General features: G+C 39.2%; 1 protein-coding gene across 1 annotated transcript in view; it reads right to left on the reverse strand.

The window, feature by feature from the left end:
- tp53i11b (tumor protein p53 inducible protein 11b) overlaps positions 1-17,708 on the reverse strand; it is a 39,986-nt gene that overhangs the window by 10,265 nt on the left and 12,013 nt on the right. The window contains exon 2 of the mRNA XM_005929109.3: positions 798-935. Within this exon, the coding sequence (XP_005929171.1) occupies positions 798-926 (129 nt within the window). The 5' untranslated portion in view covers positions 927-935. The remainder of the gene's footprint in view (positions 1-797; positions 936-17,708) is intronic.

The raw sequence follows: 17,708 nt of genomic DNA on the forward strand, positions 1-17,708 counted from the left end.
AGATGTCAGGGTTAGGCTCCGTGCTAAAACATTGAGAGAGAAAACAAACACTCAGGAGAGCTGAGAAAAAGGGGGCTGACATCACATCACGAACTATCAGCCACCACCGTATGCCTGCTCCCTTCTGTTCTGTCCCTTTTTCACACTTGCATGTTAATGAATATTTCAGTGAGGAACAATCTGCTATGCCTATGCTCACTGTAATGAGGTCTGATAATGACAAAAATGTATAATAATAATCTGAAATCTTGAAATCTGAGCTCAGTGAAATGGAATAAATTATTGTCAGTGTGCAACTGTGGAACTTGATATTCAAATATGATACTCTGTCTCCTAACATATATCTGATTGTGTGCTGTTGTGTTTTGGTATGCACCGTCCATACTGATGTGCTAATGCATGGGAGGCAGAAAGAGAATACATATGAGATGCAAGAGGCAGGAAGTCTCTCAAGGGACCACATCTCAGTGGAGCTGCCAGAGCTTGTTGGATTACGTGATCTAGATTTACTGATCCATAAAGAGCAAATGCAGACAATGGGACACGAAGAGAGTGATGAGCCAATTAGCAGCCCACTGTGGCTTTTAAAAAGAATCCATAGCTCTTCTCAGGGCTAGTAAACACATTTGTGGTGGAAAGTCATTTTGCTTTTCCAGTAGTTTAACTGGTGATAGTTAACAAATGCACTCATTTCTAACCAAGCTGCTTGTTGCACTAATGCACAAGCCATTTGACTGTACATTAGCGCTTAGATTGAGTCAAACTCGCTGGAATATGTTTATATGATGTAATCTGACCTTTGAGCGGTGCACTTCGCCATCGTCGTCCTCGCCACCGACTCCAAGGATCTTCCGGCTCTTCAGACGGCTTATCAAGTCCGTCTGACTGTGCTTCTTCATTAGAGGAGCAGGAGGTTTAGATGCCATGGTGCACACCTGACACGAATATAAAAAAGGAGACACATGGATGGTGTCGTTAGAGGAGATAAAATAATATGAATTACTACTTAATAAGTAGGACTGAAAGAGGAATGAAAGAGGATGGATTTAATTTTGTTTTTCCCTAGACCATTTATATAATAAACATCAGTGGAGTTCTCCCGTCATCATTTTACGCCTCTGTCTGAAGACGACATCGCTATCACATGGGGCAGGAATAGGCATCAACCAATCTACAAATAATTCCCTTGAGGATGTGACTTATGCAACACAATTACGTAATCCGGGTGTAACAAATACAGGCAAGCCATAAAACCTTCCTCTTAAGTCAGACTGGAAGCAGGAGCCAGCTGCCCCCTGTATCTGCTGAGAGCCCAACAGACGCAGGTGGCTGCTTAGAGAATCACAGCATCTAATAGTGACACACATATAGACTCACACACGCGCGCACACAGGGGCGTAGCACAGAACTCTGGGCCCTGCACATAAGCAGTCTATGTGAACCCCCTTTCTTTCTCCTTGTTTTATTTTTATTTTTTTTTACATTTTAATTAATTAAGCCAACCACTGTATGTAGTAATCTGTAGGGTTCATTAGGGCAGCCCCCAATGAACTGTTCATATACGGTATATGAACAACCTATGATGCGTCCTTAGAATTCAACCTTAATATCTGGATATACTGTAGTCTTTATCACATCGTCACTGCATGTATGCTTCATCACAGAGTAAAGCATACAGGATTGATACAGGTTAATATATTAACCTGCTTTATAGCCCAATACAGTTTTCAATGTTTTTGGCACTAAAGCAAGTCACAGGCCACAGGTCAAGGCAATCGACCTATAATTAATAAATGTGAAAGTTCAATTAAATCTCCAAAAATATATGTTTATGAAGCTATAACAGCAAAATTACAGCTCTTGGTGGGAGTAGGCAGAATAACAGTATTTTAAAAAGCACTGGATTGAATTCGTTTTATAAATAGGACATAAAATGGAGATTTCGTGTTAGTGTTCCTTTGAGCTCATAAAACACAAAAGATGTCATATATGTCGGTCTGATATTCTTGCAGATACTAGATGATTAAGTATTACATAAAATTATGGTATTAAGTTGTGCTGGTCCATTTTGAGAACTATATTGTTACATCTGGCAGTGGCTCAATGTTTAACACGTGCTTTTTTTTTCTTTTTTTTTTAATGTTAACAGTCTCCTCTCTTTAGTTTCTTTTTGGACACGGTGCGCATTAGCAGTCACCTAGATAGAATAAATTAGCTATGGTGTAAAGGAGAGTCAAGTGGGGGTCAATCTGTAATTTGTAACAGGTGAAAGTGGAATGAAAGCTTTTTTTGGTCTCAATTTATTCAGGCAGTTTAGTTATTGCTAATTGTGTAGAAATAACAAAACAAAAAAATCAAACACAATCAAACTCTTCATTGCAACTCCACTTCAGCTGAAATTAACCCTTGGTAGTTAAAGTCACCACTTCCCCCACGACGCCTCTGCACACATACATGTGTTAATTATCTTGCAGACGTCACTTACTGTCCACAAGAGTGGATGTAAATGCCAGTGGCAAAAAACAAACAAACATGTAATTCATTTCTTGCCCTTGCTGGCTATGGACTGTGACAGGAGGTTACACTGCAGCAGTCCTATTGATCAGCATTAATGAGAAGTGGCTGCAGACTCGATGGGCAACCAGTAGGCAAATCAAAAGTCATCATCACGGACTCAATAACGTAACCTCCACAGTGATTAAACTGGAAGCAAAGAGATATGCACACATGTACACGATGGAACGGCCCGTCCGAAAATTGATGGCTTCTCTACAGGGCAGCTCTCTGGAGAAGTCCGATGAGAGCAATTACAAAGACAGAATCTTTAACAGAGAGCCTTGTCCACAGGAAAGGAAAACAATTTGTACCAACAGGAGACAGCTCAAAGTATTCAGCTTTCCACCCACTGGGAAGTATATCATCACAGTTAAGCTGACAAGGCAGAATCTGAGTTATAAAACTACTACAGTTGGTTTTTTCAAGGTCACACTGGCAAGCTAAGCTGCACAGAACCACTTACAACGCACAAACACATTGTTAACACTCACACATGCCAAAGCACTTCAACACACCTCAGCAATAAAATATAGAACAACTGTATGACACAAATCAGGAAGCATACCAACCTTTTAATTTATGAAGCTTTGTAGTTTTGTAAACAACTTGTGTCTTAGACAGACACATAATAGCAACAAATGTATCTAATATATATTTTAGGCAAAGGAGAAAACTTTAATTTACCAGTAGCTGCAGTGTGTGACTAAAGAATCAGTTTTTCCACATTTCTACCTTGAGAAATTTTTGTTCCGCTTCCCAAATTGTCATCTTAAAAATAATACTTTTTATTCAGTTTTACTTTCCTTTCCATCATCTCAAAAATGAAATAAAATAAAAAAAAGCAACACGGCAAATGTAATCACTTTAACTTGTCTTGATTCATTACATGCAATTCGTATTCCTTTGTATTTTGTCAATTCATATAATTCTGATATTTAGTTTTGTGTGGCATACCCAGAACAGTTATATGCTAAGGTGTTGGTCTAAGTGCATTCCTGTGTCAGATATGTGTAGTAGGGCATGGCAGCAATCCCTTGTATTGGTATGCACACACAGAATAGGATTGCAAAGGTCAGTAAAGGTTACACAGCATGTTTACAGGCTTCTGTTGTCCATTTCGTCCCCCACACAGTGAGCGAAGTACAAGACTTTCCCCTTTTTCTGTAACAATCAACAGGAGGAGGCGCAAGAAAGAAAGAACGGGGAATGGAAAGTAATCAGTGCAGGTAAATCTATTTTCACAATGGAGAGGGGTAATCTTTCTGATAAAAGGGCCTCCCCAAACCCTGCATACAATGGCTGGAACTTGAAGCAAAAGAAGTATGCAGGCTTTAATTCCAGCCGTTCCACACACCGATAATCACAACACTTCACGAGAACAGAGGAATATTTTTTCTTCAGTTCTCTTTCAAATCTTTCCTTTTTGCCAGTTGTAAAGTCTGATGCAAAAATCCATTAGTGCTTTCACACATTTGCTTTTTATGCTTAAAGGAACTGGTGCCCACTCAGAATAATTGCAGTGAGACATTTGCCTCAGGCTTAATTATATTTTCTGGGGAAATACACAATTAGATTACTTACACCCCCCCTGAAAAAAAACAAAACAACTTTTCTACTTTCCAAGTAGCAAAGTTAAACTGTTGGTGTATGATGATGGTCCCAGTGTGCCAAATTACAGTGCAGCTACTGTAACATGATTACTAGATTACTGCACAGCCACAAGTTGTTAAATTATAGTTTAGTTAATATATTGTTCAGGCTATTCTACCCTTATGCCCTATTCTCATTCAGTACAGAAATACGACCACTTCTGTTGTGTACTTCTCACTCACAGAAAAAGTAACCGGGCAAATCATTTGCTCCACTTTCATGTGGACTCGACTGAGCCACAAAGAGAAAGCAGACCTTGCATCATGTCCCTGTAAATGATGGAAAACCTAAGCAATGGCTCTAAAGCCCCTCGACTGTTGATTTGCTCCACTATCGTGACCCTATCAATATCTGTAATAAAGCAGTAAATGAAGCGCATTTCACTGCATACATTAGTAAATCCCACATTTCTCCCACATGCAATAATGTCCCTGCATGTCTCTCCCTTTGGATCTCCCTACGGGCGCTCCTTGACTTACAAGAGTAATGCCGATGCAGTTGCTTAGCAACTGCCAATGGACCAATTGCTTCTTCATTATTGAAAGCACCTTTCATGACTGAAGACACCTTTGATGACAACGTCTCTGCCGTCATTCTCCTTGATGTAGGAAGTGACATTTTAGGAATTTTTAAAGAGACTTTGATCCGAATCCCATTAACTGCAGTGGAGGCATGATGTCCTGATGAGTGGCTTCTTGTGACAACCAAAAACCTTAAAGCGGAAATACTTGCTCTTTAAATCTCAAAAGTTGAAACAAGACTGAATAAATTAGGTACTTTGTAACAGCTAAAATTAAATATAATATTTAACAGTTCACATGTAATCTCAGTTACTCAGCAGGACACCAAGATAAGAGAAGTATGAAAAGTAAAGACGAAGGAAGGGTCATGTAAAAATAATCAATTATTAATCAAGCTGGGAAGCACAAATAAAGAAAACAGATACAAGTTTATTATTTTGGCACCTAACAGTGAAACAATGGACCCAAACACAAGAAGAGCTCATGAAACTGTGATATTATATTTTTACAATACTTACAGGCATGTGAATTTAATACACAACAGGTGTGTGTCAGGAAAAAGACCAGATTAGTCTACCAGAAGTCAAGAATGAACCAAATCTCCCATAGTCTGGGACTAGCAATATGAGAAACAAACAAAACCCTCTCAGTTCATTTGCAGGCTTTGTGACAGAACATGTGCCGTAGAAACGAAAAGCTGCTAAACACACGGAGGAAGATATTGTGGAAAAGGTGTGAACTCCGGACAAATCTCTGGTTAGCAACTAAAAAGATGCTCTGTAAAATATAATTGTATCATAGGAACAAAGCAATGTGTGGGTGTGAAGGAGCAACTGTGAACAAATGTGCTACTCAAAATAAGAAAGCAGATCTTACAGCCTGCTCTTCTTCTCTTTTTCCACAAATAACAGAAGACACAGTTGCTCAGTAGCCTCCAAATCCCCTCACCACCACATTTTGAATATCGACAGCACCATATAGTGCCAACAGCAGACAGCACACAAATTAAAGCCTCCACTAAACAGACTCTAGAAACAAGAGTGAGTAGTTTTTCCCCTCAATGAAATGTCCATCTCTTATAACCACCAATAATCATTTACAGATCTTCATAAACATATTACTGCATTGATTTCTCATTGCTCTGATGAAAACTGCTGCTTCCACAAAGGTAAGGACAGTCTTTTTCTACTAAGATAAACTAAGATAAAGCTTCCTAGACCCTTATTGGACTTCAAATCTTCTAAGCCTAGAGTTTCTTGTCTTTTTTTGAATTTGGAGCAGCAAAGTGGTGACTAAAATCAGAAGCGGGGGTTGTAACAGTGGAACGCAAAGATTTGAAAGTAGGATACTGCTTCAGCCCTAATCTGTGTATGTCAGTCGCATGGTTCACACTTTAGGACGACTGCTATTAGTTACCAGAAGATGAACAACAGATATTCAGAAATTTTTTCCAGACTAAGAATGTCACAGTCACAACTTTATTGTGCTATTTTTCTTTTGTTAGTGAAATATCACGATGACTCCTGAATGAACTGGCAGATAATTTGTCAGAGATATTCAAACCTGGAACGTGTTAATTCTGAGACATTTTTGCAAATGAACTCCAGACCATTTATGGAGAATTAGATCCAGAACAAAGCATAGTTCATTTTAGCGCTGTTCGATATCGGATGACGATATAAAAACATCTGTCGTTTCATTTTCTGCTAACGTTTGTTTCGTGGTGTCGCAAAATAAGCTGTTTACAGCAATATTTTTTCATCATTTTGATGGTCACTGTAGTGGTTATATTAATTTCTTAAAGTTCTCTCTTTCTCTTATATTTAATATAACCACACTACGACGGACAAGCGCCTGTTTTTATGTTGTGTTAGCAACACAGACGGTAAAACCACCGCGTGTCCGCTTGTTTATGTTCCACATAAACCTTTCACAATAAAGCTCAAGATCCTGTTGAGACTTTTCAAAATAAACTGAATCACGTGAAAGAGTATGCAGAATATTTACTGATGAATAGCAAAAAAAGAGCCATCAGGTGCTAAAAAATAAACCTTAGACTCAAAGGTTAGAACAGGCTTTTCCCCGCAGCACGCAGTGTAATAAATACAAAGAAACGGCGGCCTTTACAACGTGTGTCTAAAAATGTTTCGTTTCATGCATCGGTTAAAACACTTGACTCCAGGTACACGACGCCCAGCTGGAAACATTTCACGCAAGTCGAGCTGCCCGAGATTCACAGAAAATGTTAAATTTTGGTGATTTATATCATTATCTGGACGATCTAAGTCTTATATCGGGATATGAGATTTTGGTCATATCGCACAGCCCTAGTTCATTTTACATACTTAGTAACAGGTGGAAATCCTCTGGTTTAGGCTATAGGAGTGACATTAGGAAACAGAAGACATAACTCCCGCTCACTCACTAGACCTTTTACTATAGCACTGACTATTTTATCAGTTGGTTCTCACATACAGCTCTGTCAAGAAAGAGCCGACACTGAAAATAACGGCACTGACTTTCTCTGGTAGCATCGGCAGGTCAAAGTTGTCATGTAATCGGCACCATTACACCATTACAAAACTTTATACAAATTCAGGTATGCCCTAGTGACTTGTCATTCACTGACATTTGTGCAGACGTTAATGTTTTTGAACTTTAGAGCCTGATCCACAGTCCTAGTTTTATTTATTCTACTTCCTTGCAAAAAAAAGGCTCAAAAGGCCAACTTAAAAGCCACAGGCAACACACAATATGCTTGAATATGGGAATAACTCATATTTTGAGACAGATTCAGAATCCATTTATATTACTTACATAAGAAGAGATAGACTGTGTCAGGAATCAAAGAAAGCCTCTCTCTTCTCACTTGTGTACATCACACAGATGGCCCTGAGGGATTCAAAGCTATTCCACTATCTGACCCTCATTTCTGTCAGAGTATAGTGGCTCCTTTCTTCTTACATTTTTTTTTTTATATTTTACAGTGAGCATTATAACCTCACAGAGCCTCACTCTTCATCTTGCCCACTCATTGATGAAATAGTTTACATCAAAATGACATCTGGCGCTTTCATGTCTTACTATTAACATGCATTATCACCTCTTAGTGACTAAAAAGACAAATTAAAAATGTGCTGATTTGCTTGTTGAAGGACAAAGTAAGTGGAAAATTATTCTGACAACAATTTGTAACTGCATTACCGCATCATGGTATCTCTGATTATGTGTGACCACATCCAATTTCTGGGGAAGACAAAGGGCAAAAAGGTTTTCCTTCATGCAGACTAGTGCTCCAGTCTCTCGTCTTTAAGTGTTCAGTATTTCCCAAACACTCTCAGATAGTTACTTAATGGTAATGAGATAATTCACTCCAGCAAACTCCCAGAAACATTCACAAGATCTGTGGACAGATCTGCTCATGGTTTGACTACGAGTTGGATATTCAAGGTTTATTCCAGGGAGACTAGCTCTACTGGCTTTTGTGTTTTGACATAACCCATAGCTGAACTGCAAACTGCCTTCAGAGTACATTAATCCAGGGTTCAGTAAACGCCTGCAGTTCGGTTCCAACTATTCATACAAAGCAGATAAAAGCCTTACTGTTTTCTGATCTGCTCCCTTTTTAGCTGATCTCTATCAGAGAAGCTATTTAGTCAATTTCTGCCTTGTAAAGATTTATTTTTGGGGAAAAAATAACTAAGGAATATAATACACTTACTTTTAAGTACTAAGCTGGCTTTCTGTGATATAAAACAAAAAAAAAAGTGGTGAAAAACTCAGTAATTCTGAGTTTTAACTGCTTTAAAAACAGGCCATTTAATTTTGTTGATAAATCAACACAATCAATCCTGACACATTCAGAACTAAAATGGATCTAGTTGGATTTACTAATACTATTTACACATTATCAGTACTCTTACCTGTAACCATTTTCTTAGGATGGTAGCTTCCTGTTAGCTGTCACTCAGTTTTATAGCTAGCTCCTTTAGCATTTTTAACTGCTCAATAAAACTATACCCGACTACAATTAATTACAGCACACTAATGATTCCATCATCAGTGGTAGAGCTAAGTGATTTCAAAAAAATTTGCGATTACAATATTTCTGTTGATATTGAGGAAAAAATTACAGACTCACCGTTTCATTGACGCGTGCAGCCAACAGCATTTATAAGTTCAAAGAAAATAAGGGAATTTTCTATCACCCCCCCATCCAATGAGCTATCATCACTGATGACACTACCAGATAAACTCTTAGGTTGATAAGTGGAGGGACATGGATCCCAACTATATGTCTATAATATCCAGCGGTAAGGGTTGGAAAATAAGGACCAGTTCCAGTTAAGAGCTGCCACCAAATTGCCCAATTCCTTGAATCCGTGCTGACATGTTTTCCTGAAAGTTAAGCACTGCTAAACAATGACGTCAAACTCACGTGAGTGGAGCCACTGCACACCACACACACACACACACACACACACACACCTCTGTCTGCTCTTTTTCCTACAACATGTTCGCACAGTTGAGTTAAACCAGAAATCTTTGAGGGACTACTCCCCAATATCCACCAAACACAAACCGGTAACCAGAATCTATAATCTATGATGACAAAGGTATGAAGAAAAGCTTCAACATCCAAGTACATTAAAACTCAGACTTCTTCAAAGTAATTATTCCCTTTCTTGACCAATGCTGGCTCTGATGTAGATGAAATTGCAAATGAGATTCAGTTGTGTGGCAAAAGGGCAGAGAAAAGAAGATGGGCAAGGAAGCAACAAAACTGATAGCTGGTGATACACAAAGGACAATCGAGAAGGCCAAAAATTCCTGTCTTGAGTCAAAACAGACCACCAACACAGGCCCTGGATACTTTACTTTTTACAGCACAGGCAAGATCTGTACACAGTTGGTCTGAGAACAGAAAAGCTCCTCGGTTACTATCAATGGATTATTGTGCTGACTCAAACAGATGATTACTGTCAGATCATCTGAGGACAGTTACCATGGAATGAACTTGCCCTAATGATTTCTGGGATTTGGAGTTTCCCTGTCCAATATTCAGTTATTACATAACCTAGCGGAGGGGGAGTATATTCTTTTATAGGATGACCTACTCCATCCCAATTACATAAGGGAAGCTTATTGTCCCAGTCATCATTGTTATTGTAAGATGTTACCACAAAATCTTTTTTAAACAGTATAAATCTGTTGTAAAACCTGGTCTCACATATTGTGATATATCAAAGAGTGCATCAATAAATTTTGGCTTCCAGTGGTTATGAAACCAAAATATTTGGGACAAAAATAATTATTGTTCAAACTCTCTCTCTGTTTTCAGTTTGAGCTAATATGACCCCCCTGGTCATAAAAATAAGGAAAAGTCTTTGCTCAAGAAGATCCATCTAAAGGAAATAAAACTAAAGATTGTAACAATGAACCATTAGAAAGTTCATTAAGAGTTCCCTGTAGCTGCCTTTGTCTCTGGAGCATTCAATCTCTCAGTCCATTTTTGGTGGCACGAAACAGTCGGTTGTGATCTTTGTCTCTTATGTGGCTACTGTGCAGGTCTCCTGAAGTAAACAGGTCTGATAGTGCCTGAGGCTCTCTTCGCTCCCATCTGCATCCATGGATATCCCGCAGTGAAGGCAGGGACTGAACTTGGCCTTGATAGGTTGGTTATATTTTAAGAAACACCCCTTAGCCAAAGCCTAATTTTTTTTTTTAAACCCCCAAATGTATGTATTTGCATGTCATTCACATGATCTCTAAAGTTAAAGAAAATCCCCTATAAAAATATGTTAATACGTTAATGAATACCTGATTTAAACCAATAACATCTGTTGCTACATTTGCTGTTTGATTCAATTGGTCTTGCTGTTACTCTCCCCACCACTGGCTCATGCCCATGTATACGGCAGATAATGCATGCATATTATTTAATAAATGTGGCAATCAATTTTGAACATTCTGCCTCATCAGCCCTGGACTTGAGAGCACAGGCTGTAAACACAAAGCAATATCAAATGTGATCTCTCAACACCAGCAGCTTCATTACTGGGAGAAGAACATCAGCTATGTTAGAATAAATTTACTTTGCATTAATTCTAATTGCGGCACAGTTTGTCAAGGCCCTTATTTATACTCCAGTACTGAACAGTCTGGAACCAGTACCAAATTAATGCCTGCTCTCAAATGATAGGAGATGCACCGACTACAATTTGTGTTTTGTTTTTTAATAAAAGGCTAACCTGCAACTTTCACCATGATTTTCTAAGAACCATTACTGTCAGCGTGCAGTCAAAATTTTTAAACTTCTTCTCTAATTTGATTCTCTAATTAGAATAACACATTGCTCAGTTAATATTTTCTGTACAGTGACTTAGAGTAACCTCTACCTCTTTTACTCAAACAAGTTGCAATGTTACATAGTTAAACACTTTTTTAACAAATAAAATCCAACTGAGAATGCACTATTTTACACTTAAGGTTTGTGAAGCAGCTCAGCACCTACAGCCCTAGCATGAAGTGGAGCCTATACTTAGAGACACCATCAGTCCATTCTTCTTTGAAGTTTGATTGAAGTCCAACTAAAGGGTTCATGCATAGCTTGTGTACTATGTTTTCTCTCCATGTATGACAAATAAATGCAGACATCACAAAAGTGAGGATTCACATCACTCAGAGCCAAGCAGACTCATCAATCTGTACCATATGCATTTGCATTATGAGTAAAATAGATATATTTATCATATTATGTATTCTATTTACCCCCCCTTAGACAGGGACACAGGTAAACACAGTTAACCAAAGTTACACTACCATGAAAAATGCCGTGAATAAGGATGGGTATCGAAAACCGGTTCTTGTTGAGAACCGGTTCCCACTGTTTCAATTCCTTGGAATTGTTTGCCATTTTTGCAAACAATTCCCTTATCGATTCCAGTAAACCCGAATGACGTCACCACGTTGCGGAGCGTCAACTTGCAATACTTGCAAAGTAGATATTTCATTTAAGGGAGGAAACACTACGAATATGCAAAAGCATTTGCTCACAAAACACGCGATAACCTTAAATGAATGTCGTGTTTTTAATTCCGCTCCGGACTCGTGAATCTCAACCCAGCAGCAGCGGTAACGTTTGCACGTCCTCTCCCGTTAATGCGGCAGGTAACTAATCAACTAACAGTGCATATTATGTTAGCGCGATCTGCCTTATTACAAAACCTGCCATTGCTGTGCATTTAGGTGACCATGATGAGAGAGACAGAGTCTGGCTGGCTCAGATGCTGGCAGTTCTCGCTGCAGTCTACCGGTAGCGTCTCCTTTCAGGCCAGGATAGACAAATGTCACCGAGCAGTGACTAAGTTTGTGGTAAAAGGCTTGCACCTTTTTGCCACAGCAGATGCCCCGATTTTCGGTAAGTGAATGTGTTTAATTGTAGGCAGGGACATTACTGAATATTCTTGTGTAATTGCTACAGAATAATTTATGTTATACTTTGTTATTGCTACAGAAGAATATTTATTTTACATTTACAATTTCTTTGCCCGGGGACCCTGTGACACCCCATTGAAGAGCCATAGGCTGTGGATCTCTTAAGATCTCACTGCTGGGTTTGTAAGGCCATGTTACTCCTAAATTTCTATCTTGTTCAAAGAGAAGATATAAAACAAAGTTCTAAGCTAATCGACCTTAGTGTTCTCTTTTTTTTTTTTTTTTTTTTAAAGAATCGATAAAGAATCAAATCGTTAAAGAGAATCGAAAATGGAATCGGAATCGTGAAAATCTTATCAATACCCATCCCTAGCCATGAAGCTATTCTTCCTTTTCTCTCCATCTTATGACTAGGGCTGCCACAAACGATTATTTTGATAGTCGACTAGTCACAGATTATTTTTGCAATTAGTCGACTAATCAGATCATGCGTCCATTGGACGTAAAACGTACAGCTTATTTCACCACCACCCGAGCATCTCACACTTCTGATAATCAGTTGTCTGCTTGACGTTTATTCAGCTGTGTAAAAACTATAACTTTAATCTCAGCCAAACCGATTTACTCAGGAACAAATTAAATACTGAAAAAAGCCAAACAATAACATTTTTAAGTTATCTAAGTGAATTATATATCACGTTTAACCTGAGTAGCGAAAGACGGCGGTGGGTTTGAAAATGATTTGCCGGGAGTCCGGTGTTCTCACCGGCTCTAGTGAGCCTTGAACCCCGGCTCGCTATCGAGCTAGTGGGTAACAGACGTCTCAGAAAACGTTGGAGCGCTTTTGAAAATATGTGGTGTCTTGATAAACTGAGCAGATATTTGAGGTTTACACAGCTACATTCTTGCCTGAAAATATGTTAAACGTTTATTTTGTGACCCAGAAAGAATAATAAGAGTAATATTAAACCTAACTAGCTGCCGCCGTTGTTGGAAACTGAGCAGGGCCACGCTATGAATTCTGGGATATGTTGGGCCGCGAAGCGACCCATCCTTCAAATCTGAGAAAATGAAGGGCGCGTTTGTCGGCCGCATTTGTCGGAGTCTTCGAATTTGTCATGTCGCTGTAAAGTAATCGGCCTACAAATGCGGGCACAGGAGTATGCGGTTCCTGAATTTGGACACAGCTACGATACCGGACACAGCTCCTTCTTCTTCTTCGGGGTTTAACGGCAGCTGGCATCCTTCTACATGCAGTGCTGCCATCTTCTGTTTCAGTCCGTTATTACACTCTTAAATCCTACTACTTATTCCTGCGTCTTTTGGGATCTTACAAAGCTTCAAACGACGCTTCGACTATTAAATTAGTCGTCAAAGATTTTAATAGTCGACGTAATTGTGACGCACATGAATCTGTGTTTACATTCACGCACAGAGTTGCTGTAGTTTGCTTTTGCAACATCCATATGCATAAATAGATAGATGTATAATATATGAATGTATCACAGTTGAATATTACACACCCCCTCTTTTTTCAAAAATAATTTCTGCCAGATATTTTCATCTAATCAGCCCAATTTACTAGTTGCATGCCACAAAAAAAAGAACAGTGAGGGACAGCAGTACAAGTGAAAAAGCTTTGTTATTTATCAAATAATGTGCAACACAGCGGTGTGCAAGTAAGGTAGGTGGCTTATGTTTACCATCTGTTACACTGGGGCAATGTGGGGGATGGAATTGAGAGGGAGAGACTCTTCTAATATGAAGCCACAGAGGGCTGCCAGGCATTGTTGGGGTTTCTATCTCTGGAATCACTCTTTACACAGCAGGCTAACTGTGAAGCTATCGCAGAAGCTGCAGAATAGAGTGCCGACACTTGGCGTACACGCACACCTGGGAGATGAATGGTCTCCTCCCAGGAACAAACCCATTGGAGATCAGTGTGTGTGTGTGTGTGTGTGTGTGTGTGTGTGGGGGGGGGGGGGGGGGGGGGGGTGTGTTCAGCACACACGGACAAAAGAATGAAATTGAACGAGCTCCCGCCTTTAAATGTACACATGACAAAAATAACAATGCTCTATGACGCCGTCTCTGCTGTAAGACACCAGCCAGTAATTATTACTACTTACACATAATTATTATTTTTGCTGTTTAATTTGCTCATCTGTGCAGCAGCAGCATATTATTACACTGACACTATGATTTTTGGACTGTACTACATTAGTTTTAAACAGGCGTACCAAATAAACAGGCAACTCTGAAATCTGGAGAGTTTACTCAGGAGAACTGAAGGCCCTGGTGGTGTAGCACAACCACAGGTAGCTTGAAATACCAGATGTCAAATGCTTGTTGTCCAGAGTAACTGTTAGCCAACCATAATTAAACGAGCTAATGAGGCAAGCTTTAATGACGCACTACAAATGGTTATTAGTGGCTAAAACTCTGCATGCCCAATTTTCCCCAAGAGACTACTGCCACATTACAGGAGAATTTTGAGTATTTCATGGGAAACTCCAAATGATTCAGCATTAAAGCACTAAAGTAAAAAAAGGGTTGAGTTAAATCACTTCATCCATAATGATAACAGTTTACTAACTACAATCCTGTACGCTTTACTTTTTTTCTTTCGCTTGTTTGAAGACAGCTTGGGGAGGGAGCAGGCTAAATAGGGTATTAAAGACTCTCCCCCCCCCCCCAAACAACACGTTATAGTTCCTCCTGGAGGATTTTAAAACACTCCCAGGCCAGACAAGATATCTAATCTCTACAGTGAGTTCTGGGTCATCCACTGGGTCTCCTGTGAGCTGGGTGTGGCAGGAAACTGCAAAAGGGTCAAATACCTGAACCAGCTCAGCTGGCTGCTTTCAATGCCGTGTCCTACATTGGTGTCCCTATGGCACAACTGAATATTGCAGCCCCTTCTTTTAGCCACTACTCAGAGTTCATGACCTCCGAGTGGTAAGTGGTGGAGAGTAGGTTGGCTGGTTAAGCAGAAACATCACCTTCTAGCTCTGTTCTCTCGTCTCCACAGAGTTAAAGGAAGCACCAATCAGATGGCCAATCTCTAGCTCCATCTTGCATCACTTGAGAAAAAGATCCTGGGATACTTTATTGAACTCCTTTATTAAAACTTTGTGTTACCAGTGAAACATAAGCAGTAAGTAAACTGGAAGTTCTTTCATTTTATTCTCCACCACTGAGAGAAACAAACTAAAGAAAACAAACCACACAGGTCCAGGGGACACAGCAGATATTTTAGTAGTTTGATGTGGAACAATGTATGATCTACATTGATACTCCAATATTATACTTGCACAGCATATTTAGGAAACCTAAGGAAGACCCACACAGGCTGTCTAACAATTTAATCTTAAATAAAGTCCTGCTAGTCCAACTTTCCTGTTGACATTTTCTGTGTTTCTTTGATCTTGCTTTTGTGCAGCGAAGCTAAAAATGGAGTATGATAATCTGCAGTTTCTAGAAGTGAAGCAGATGTTACCGCCCTCACAGGAAAAACACAGGGTTGAGAACATTTACTTTGTCCAGATGAGAACAAGGTCCAAAATCAACACCTGGTAAATGCCAAATGTGGGTAGAATTTTCATTTGGTATGTAAATGTGCCACACTGGCTATTAAATATTAACAAAATTAATATTCAAGGTTTAAAGCACAACGTACAAAAATCTCTATCACATTTTGGCATTCTCCTTTTCTCAGTCATCCTCAAGTTCAACAAACAACGAGCAAATACTCACCAATCAGACGCGGAGTAAACTAAGAGGTTGATTTCTATAAACGAAGAGTTTAAGCCGATTAAAACATCTAAAAATTTAAAACTTTACTATTCCCTTTTGTACTGACCACTGATAAATAAACGGTATGTCAAAGTTTTAGTTTTAAAGTATTTCAGTTAATCAGTTGTTCTGAGGACAGATCCCTCAGCTGGCACAGTACTACTATTTCAAGACTTCGACTTGATCCTTGCTTTCTCAGCACGTCTTGCTTTCTGAAGCGTTACCTGGTTGCTAAGCAGCACTGCTGGATGACGAAGTGTGCTCATTTGAGGTTTCAACTTGCGTCACTAAAACCATGTCCACGTGGAATTAATGGCTCAATAAAGATAAAAATAGAAATTCTTTAAGTACCCAACACGTTGGTGTTATTTCAACATCTATTAATATGTATTTTAGTACATCAAAGGTGTGCATTTATGTTCTCTGTGGTCTCATTTAGCATCCTGAGCGAAAGCAGTAGTTCTAGTAATGACTGTAAACACACATAAGCTGGTTTCCACAGAAATGTATCCACTTTTATCGGCTATAAAGCTAAATCAGGATTTTCCAAGCTATTAAGGTTCCCATGATAATTTTGTTATGATGATAGTGATTCTATCACACTTAATACACTGCAAGGCAATTATCAGTGATACCTCACCATATCTGTAAAGTGACTAAGGAAAAATAGGCCTAGAAAAGCCAACAAGCACTGCATTTTATATGCATTACATTCGTGCATCATTATTATTCCATTTTGATAATAGTTTGATAAGAGTTTCCTCTTCACAACAACAAGGTGGATACCTTTCATTTAGTATAGCTTCACTTACCTGACATGCATGAGTGATGCAGGGCGCCATAAAGCAGCAGCTCTAAGACAAGTGGCTGCAAAATATCTATTCAGTGTACAGCCATACTGAAAGAGGAAGTCAGAATGTATTGCCATATCAATATTTTGTTCCATCTCTAAGTACTACCCTGCAACACATTCGAGTATGTATAGGTGAGTGAAACCAAGCACAACTTCCTTGTTGTGCCATAAACTGGGAAGCAGTCTTTTGAAGCACAAGATGATGTTGACGTTACCATTATTACCTGGCAGCATGACAATCACCATGTTCTGGGGCTGACGCTAAACAAGCAATGAAGAAAATGTCAAACAAAACAAGTGAAATGGTCTGCAGTTATACAGCACATTTAAATCTTAGCAGACTCAGTGCAAATCTTAGGTGTTATCCAAACTATTCAAGCAAGAAAGCATTACTTTGGCTGGCTCACAAAAAAAAAATAAAAAAAAAATACATAAATAAAATCACACAGTATTTAAAAATGTCTTTAGAGACATAAGAGTTCAGAACACAGAGAAACAACCCTGAAACTGAAAAGCTGACTACCATTTTGTTCCATATGGGAGAGCAGCGTCACACACTGCTACCTTTCTCACGTTCACATCTTTTGTTAATCCTGGTTCTAACGTCATATACTGGGCTTAAAGGGCACATCAACCAGGTAGGTCCACTAATTGGTGGAATGGACTGGGATCCTTGCCAATCTCAGCGAGTGCAACCAGAAAGCAGAGTGACTGGCACTATTGTCACAGATGAGGGACTGTACAGCATGCCCACATGTGCTTAACTAAATCAAGTTAAGCGCATGTGGACAACAATGGTCACGGCTGTAACAAACCATTTCATTATTTTGAGCTGCTTGTCTTATTCTTTTATGTATGCTGACAATCTTCTGCAGCTTTCTTTAGTCTGAAGAACT

The sequence above is a fragment of the Haplochromis burtoni genome, unplaced genomic scaffold, assembly GCF_018398535.1.
Source record: "Haplochromis burtoni strain Fernald_Lab_line unplaced genomic scaffold, NCSU_Asbu1 Contig_77, whole genome shotgun sequence".
NCBI classification, from domain to species: Eukaryota; Metazoa; Chordata; class Actinopteri; order Cichliformes; family Cichlidae; genus Haplochromis; species Haplochromis burtoni.